Source organism: Arachis stenosperma, chromosome 10 (genome assembly GCF_014773155.1).
Source record: "Arachis stenosperma cultivar V10309 chromosome 10, arast.V10309.gnm1.PFL2, whole genome shotgun sequence".
Classification (NCBI taxonomy): domain Eukaryota; kingdom Viridiplantae; phylum Streptophyta; class Magnoliopsida; order Fabales; family Fabaceae; genus Arachis; species Arachis stenosperma.
In genome coordinates this window covers 3,784,202-3,791,653 of record NC_080386.1, presented here as the reverse complement: position 1 = coordinate 3,791,653, position 7,452 = coordinate 3,784,202, and the positions used below count along the sequence as shown (strand labels likewise).

General features: G+C 29.0%; 1 protein-coding gene across 1 annotated transcript; it reads left to right on the top strand.

The window, feature by feature from the left end:
- The first annotated feature begins 2,399 nt into the window (after window positions 1-2,399).
- On the top strand, window positions 2,400-6,333 carry LOC130955942 (G-type lectin S-receptor-like serine/threonine-protein kinase At1g11330). Its single transcript, XM_057882956.1, has 7 exons — window positions 2,400-4,027; window positions 4,132-4,239; window positions 4,520-4,671; window positions 4,759-4,969; window positions 5,173-5,404; window positions 5,481-5,631; window positions 5,717-6,333. The coding sequence occupies exons 1-7, from the start codon at window positions 2,737-2,739 to the stop codon at window positions 6,023-6,025; spliced, it is 2,454 nt and encodes an 817-aa protein (XP_057738939.1). The 5' UTR covers window positions 2,400-2,736; the 3' UTR covers window positions 6,026-6,333.
- Window positions 6,334-7,452: the final 1,119 nt, after the last annotated feature.

The window sequence follows — 7,452 nt, the reverse complement described above, 5'->3', positions numbered from 1 at the left end:
TTTTTAAATTGAATTTACAAAAAATGCTTTAATTATTTTTGTTTTATATTTTTTATATTATTTTATAATATTTTATATATAATTATATTTTAATATCGTTAAAATTATACTTCTTTCAATATGTTACTCATCGTTCCTTTTTTAATAACTTAAAAAAATGTAATCATTTTTTAATTAATTATTAACTATGATTTACTAACATTGTAGGAAATACCTTTTCATGTAATTATGAAGAGAAATATGATGAACAAATTCAAACATTTGTTACAAGAAGGAAAAGTCTATACCATAAAAAATTTGTAAATAGAAGATGCAAATAGACCAATTAAAGGTACAATGAAAATAAATTTTTTACTCACAGCTGTTGTGAAAAAAAATTAAAGATCCAATTTTGAACATTTCTCAACACTATTTTTGAATTTGCATCACTTGAGACATTGTCCGACAGAGTGGGTCAAAGAAAAATATTAATAGGTAATTTCACGTTATATTATTTCAATTATTCAAAAAAAGTTCTACACATTTTTATTGTATGATTTTCGTTCTCCTTAATCTCTTAGATATGCATGCAGTTTTTCAATGACATCTACAATAAAAAAAATATGTAAAATTTTTTTTCGAATAATTGAAATAGTATAAAGTGAAATTAGTTATTAATATTTTTTTAACCCACTTTGTCAGACAATGTCTCAAGTGATGCAGATTTAAAATAGTGTTGAAAAATATTCAAAACTGAATCTTTAATTTTTTTCACAACAATTATGAGTAAAAAGTTTAATTTCATTATACCTTTAATTGGTCTATACAAATCATTTGCATCTTCTATTTTCAAATTTTTTATAGTATAGACTTTTCCTTCTGGTAACAAATGTTTGAATTTGTTCATGATATTTTTCTTCACAATTACATAAAGAAGTGTTCTCTGCAGTATCAGTAAATCATTGTTAATAATTTGTTAAAAAAATGATTACATTTATTTTTTTAAATTATTAGAAAAGGAACGGTGAATAACATACTGAAAGAAGTATAATTTTAACAATATTAAAATACAATTATATACAAAGTATTATAAAATAATATAAAAAGTATAAAAAAATAATTAAAGCATTTTTTTATAAATTCAATTTAAAAATATAATAAATATGCTTGTTTTGTACCTTTTCATCTAATATAATCATTTCTAAGTAAAGAGACTCCTTTTCATTTGTGGGTGTTAATGTTTTCTAACCACGCGAAGAATGATGCTCCATTGAGTAAGTTTGAGATGTTATATATTTTAAAAATAAATTTCTTGTGCTAAATTTGATGTTATTTGAAGGAATAGTGATAAGAGACTTATATAAGTAGTTCAAATAGTATGAAATTTAAATATTTATAACGTAAAATTTATTATGATTAATAATATTATTATTACATTTGTAACATGGATATTTATTATATTTAATGAGTTATTTATAAAAATTAATAAATTAATTATTGGGTTATAAATTTATTATATTGTTTATAACCGTAAAAATAATTAATATAGGGATAGGATTCAATATTTTTGTAGGTTACAAATTTGATTAGACACTATTAATTTTTAATTATTGTCATCGGTAATTTTATATATTTCTATTACCTGTATATTTTTTTATATATTTTAATAATTAATATAGGAATAGGATTCAATGTTTTTGTAGGTTACAAATTTGGTTAGACACTATTAATTTTTAATTATTGTCATTGGTAATTTTGCACCCTAATTTGTATATATTTCTATTATTTGTATATTTTTTTGTAAATTTTTTTGTTGCTAATTTGAAAATAATAGTTGATTTAGCAAAAAATGAGTGGTCGATTCTAAAATTTTGCCAAGTAAGCGATATTGTTAACATAACATTAGTAGAAAAATAAATATATCTTAAAAGTAATGTGAATGAACTTATCCATTTATTTTTATATATTAAGAACAGATTTTTTTATTTGTTATTTATTTATGTTTTTGGTTCCATAGTACATGGTATCTTACATATTTGAGACCATTTTGACCATTATAAGCGATTTCCTATTTGAGTTGGAAAAATCAATGCTAAAAGAGTTGAATTTTTAAAAAATAAATAAATAAATGCTGAAACATGATTGCTTTCAATAAGACAATACTCATAATTTAAAAAAAAATAAATGAATAAAGAGATTTTTACCATATTTGATATTTATGATGAATAAACAAACTCTAATACAAGTGTACCACGTGCGATTTACTTTTCCAAATAATACTGCTATGATGTCCTTGAAAAACCGGTTTCCTAACTATCTTGTCAAGCCTTGAAATTATTTACAACGAAGCCAGCCAATTAGATTACACAACAACCACGACTAATCTTTTAGCAGGTTTATGTTGAGGTAACATAAGGTCATCTTTTTGTTAATATTGCAAATACAGGGAGCGTATAAAATTAGTCCAACATCAAAGAAATAAAAAAAAATGAGAAATTTATAAGATTAAATATTCATTAGTTTGCTATCTTAGGATTTTGAGTTAGATGCCATATCTTTTTATTTTTTGTTACTTTACTTTATTCCTTCCAAAATCTCCCCGAGAGATTCCCACAGCGGCCCAACACCTTTAATAATATCTGTTTGGTTGAAAACTATATTCCTGATGTATTTGAAACATGAACTTTCTTTGTGATGGTTAAGATTTGATCTGATATGTATCACTAATTCATTCCTAAAATCTCCAATAACCCATTAATGATGCTTTTGGGGTCACTGGTTTTGCAACTAGCACTTTTTTTCTGTCATTTTTCCACTTGCACTTCCTTGGACACCATCTCCTCTTCCTACATCCTTAATGCCTCCGAAACTTTAAGCTCCAGTAATGGTTTGTTCCACCTTGGATTTTTCACTCCTACCAACTCATCAACCTTTTCATCCTACCTCGGTATCTGGTTCATGACCAAACCCTCTGTCGTATGGGTTGCCAACAGAAACCAACCAATAACTGATTCTTCATCTTCTGGGCTGCTCAAGATATCAAAGGGTGGAAACCTTGTTGTGATGAATTCAAAAAGTGTGGTCCTTTGGTCAACAAAAGCCTCCAATATTTCATCTAACACATTAGCTAAGCTTCTAAACAACGGCAACCTTGTGTTGCAAGAAAACTCCACAGGAAGGATCCTGTGGCAGAGTTTCCAACACCCCACAAACACTTTCCTGCAGGGAATGGAACTCAGTACCGGTAACATTAGCGGGGAGAGAATAAAACTGACTTCATGGAGAAGCCCCCAGGATCCATCCATTGGAGAATTCTCAGTGAGTCTTGAACACCTGAATATCCCGGAAGTGATGATATGGAGAGGGAGCCAACCTCACTGGCGCAGTGGTCCATGGAATAGTCAAAAGTTTCTTGGCATACCTGACATGAGAAGCAACTTTCTTTCAGGGTTTTACTTAGGTGTGGAAGGCATGGATAATGGAATTACCAATTACTATCTTGCTTACAACTACTCAAACAATCCTGATTCTGTATACTACTACATGTTGAGTGCTGATGGAAACCTACATGAAACATATTGGGATCATGAAAAGGGAGAATGGCTTGACTCGTGGTTAGCTATAAATTCAGAGTGTGATGTGTATGGCAAGTGTGGAGAGTTTGGAATTTGTGATTCCACAAACTCTCCGATTTGCAGCTGTTTGAGAGGGTATAAGCCAAGGAATCCTGAGGAGTGGAATAAACAGAACTGGAGCAGAGGTTGTGTTAGGAAGGAACCTTTTCAGTGTGAGAATGAGAGTCTCAGTAATAATAAAGAAGATGGATTTGTGAAGTTGCAGAATGCCAAGGTTCCAGCCTCTATCAAGTGGTCGTCTACCGCGATTGGAAACGACTGCAGAGGCCAGTGCTTGGGGAACTGCTCCTGCACAGCATATGCATATGATGCTGGCACTGGTTGTATGGTGTGGACTGCAAACTTAACTGATATACAAAGCTTCTCAGCTGGAGGAATTGATCTTTACATTCGAGTTCCCAATTCAGAGCTTGGTACCCTCTTTTATTTCTTTGTTGTTTGGACTGTGACAAACTTGTTATCCATATCAAACTGATGAATTTGTTGCATATGACATACAAATCCAAATGGTTAACAGGTGAAGACAAGAAAAATGTCACAGTGGTCATTGCAGTGCCAGTCATAGTAGGAGCCGCTATCATTCTCATCTGTGCTTATATCTTCTGGAAAAGGATTCAAATCAGAGGTCATATCTCTAATTCTACTGCCTTATAGACTTAAATCAAAGACATGTGCTTTGTATGTTTGAAAATGTGGCCTAATTGGAATCGAACTAATTTCACTCAACATAGTGGATTTATACTCATCCTATAATTAATCACTTCTCCGAAGTAGCAAGTGCTTTCAATATAGATTTTCTTTGTATAGAATACTAATATTGCTTTATTTCCTTAGTGATATGGGAAATACTATATGCTTTTCCTATTAATATTAATAAGATGCAGATTGTTTATCATTGAATACAGAGAAAGCGAAAAACAAACCAAGGAGAAAAGACAATGACCTAGTGAAATTCCCAGAGCTTTCCCAATTTGAGTTTAAAAGACTTGTTGCTGCAACAAATAACTTTAATCTATCAAATAAGCTAGGGGAAGGAGGTTATGGCCCAGTATATAAGGTATGTTGGTTGGTAAACATTGAATTTCACCATGTCCCAAATCATGAATTTTAATTGCTACTAACAACTTCTAAAACATTATTTCAGGGAACATTGGAAGATGGACAGGAAATAGCAGTTAAAAGGCTTTCAAGATCATCCGGGCAAGGATACGAAGAATTTATGAATGAGGTTATGGTAATATCAAAGCTTCAACATTTTAATCTTGTTAGACTTTTTGGATGTTGTATAGAAGGAGATGAGAAGATTTTGATCTATGAGTACATGCCAAACAAAAGTCTAGATGCATATATGTTCGGTTAGTTCCTGCAAACCATCTCCACTTTATTACATACCAAAGATATACTAAGATGAATCATGGAAATAAGGTGAAAAGGAAAAGAGGCAGTAAAATTGATTTTGTGAATCTCTTTAAATATATAGTCTTTTATTCTGTTAAGTTTTTTTTTATTCATATTTTATCAGACAAATGATAATTCTATCCTTTTAATTGCATGACAGATCAATCACAAATACTAAATTGGGAAAAACGTTTCAGTATAATTGAAGGAATAGCAAGGGGTTTGCTTTACCTTCACAGAGATTCTAGACTAAGAATTATACATAGAGATTTAAAGATGAGTAACATATTGCTTGATGAAGAGCTGAATCCAAAAATTGCCGATTTTGGCATGGCAAAGATTTTTACTAGGACTCAAGATGTGGTCAATACTAGAAGGGTTGTTGGAACATAGTAAGATTTTTTTCTACACTGTTTGTCTGAAATTTTATAATGACAGTTAAGAATAATAACTTTAAAATTTCTGCAGCGGTTATATGTCACCAGAATACGTTATACAAGGACTATTTTCGGAGAAGTCTGATGTATTTAGCTTTGGTGTTTTACTGCTGGAAATTGTTAGTAAGAGAAAAAATAGCAGCTTTTATGAAGATGCTGAATCTTTGAATCTTTTAGGATTTGTAAGTATTAGTTACCTTATTCTAAGAATTTTTCTATTTTGACTTTAAAGCTTAACAACTAACACATGCTTGTTAATGTTTGCAGGCATGGAATTTATGGAATGCAGATAACATTGCATCTCTTATAGATCCAGAAATATCAAGCTCATGCAACAAAGAAGACATAATGAGGTGCATACATATTGGTCTTTTATGTGTACAAGAGCTTGCAAGAGATAGGCCTACAATGACTTCAGTGATTTCAATGCTTAAAAGTGAGACAATCAATCTTCCTCCTCCAAAACAGCCAGCATTCATTCTAAGGCAGACTATAATTGATATAGAATCTTCTCTTACAAATAAGGAATTAGGCTCTATCAATAATGTGACCATAACAAATATTCAAGGAAGATAAAAATACTTTGTTTGGTATACGGCAAAATTCTGAACAATAAAAGTGAAAACTCAGAACAGAAAATTGTCAAGATTTTAGTTAACGCTGATAGCTTGCAGCTACCTAATAATTGTTAAAGAACTGAAATTTATATCTGAACTGAAATTTTTAAAGAACCCAAATAATATGCATGTGGCTAATTGGCTAATTGTCATCATCTCTCATATCGGGCCGACAAGTTTATTTGTATTTTAACATGTATTTTATATTGGGGACTAACTTTACTAGCTGATTTTGATGGACACGTAGCATAGTTGCATTCGACTTATGAAAATGGTCACTGCACAAATTTTTTTTCTAAAATACTATTTATTATATACAATTTATAAAAGGTTTAATTATTCTGTTGGTCCATATAATATCGCGAAATTTTTAATTAGGTTCCTGTACTTTTTTTTTCTTTTAATTGAGTCCTTAGAGTGTGTTTGGCAAATGCGTTGAAGAGGATAAAAGCGCGTTAAAGTTCTTTGAACACTGCTTTTTTATGTTTGGCAACCTTTTTCCTCAAAACGCAGAAGTGATTTTGCAACATAAAAACGCGTTTACTGGAAGCAAAAAATTGTTGCTTCTGCTTTCACCTCAACGTGCATTCACCTTTGATGATCATTATTGATTTTTTCCAAAAGAATTTTCAGATTTGTTTCAAGTTATTTCTAATATTTTTTTTATTTTTAGTACTTTCTTTTATATTTTTATTTTTTTATTAAATTTGTTATTGTAATTATGTTATAATATGAATTATTGATCTTATTAAAAATGACCAAGTAAATAAAAAATTGATCGGCCAATGAGTTATAGCTCAAATGGCATAATTTCTCTATACTCAGTTAAGAGGTCGCGCGTTTGAGTCTCCTATCTTTGATAAAAAAAAAATATAAAAAACTTATCATACATAACAATAATAATAAAATTTAGCGTCTAAAATAATATTAAATAAAAGAATACTTTAAAATTTATGATTGTAATTCTTGTTCACTGTTTATTATTCTAATTTGTTATAATATGTATTATTGTTTTTATTGAAAATGATAGAATTAAATAAAAAAGTTAATCATAAATAATAATAAAAACGTAATTAGTAAAAAGTTAGAATCCAAAACAATAAACAAAATAACATTATTGAGAATACTCATAAAGAGTACTAAAATATGTGATTTTATATGTTATTTTTAATTTAATAAATAAATATTAATTTTTATTATAATAATAAAAAATTATAACAAACTAAAATAGAGTTTTATAAAAAATATTATATAAAAAATATACTAAAAGAAGTATAAAAAAAAGATTAAATATACTAAAAAATAACATTATAATTTAATATTATATTTTTTTAATAATTAACTAATTATCTATCTAAAAGTGATTTTAACTAATATTATCCAAAC

Excerpts from the sequence above, each read along its gene's own strand:
- LOC130955942 (XM_057882956.1), top strand. The coding sequence starts at position 2,737 with ATGATGCTTTTGGGGTCACTGGTTTTGCAACTAGCACTTTTTTTCTGT. Across the intron at positions 5,405-5,480 it reads AGAAGGGTTGTTGGAACATA|CGGTTATATGTCACCAGAAT; the intron begins GTAAGATTTTTT and ends AAATTTCTGCAG. Across the intron at positions 5,632-5,716 it reads CTTTGAATCTTTTAGGATTT|GCATGGAATTTATGGAATGC; the intron begins GTAAGTATTAGT and ends TAATGTTTGCAG.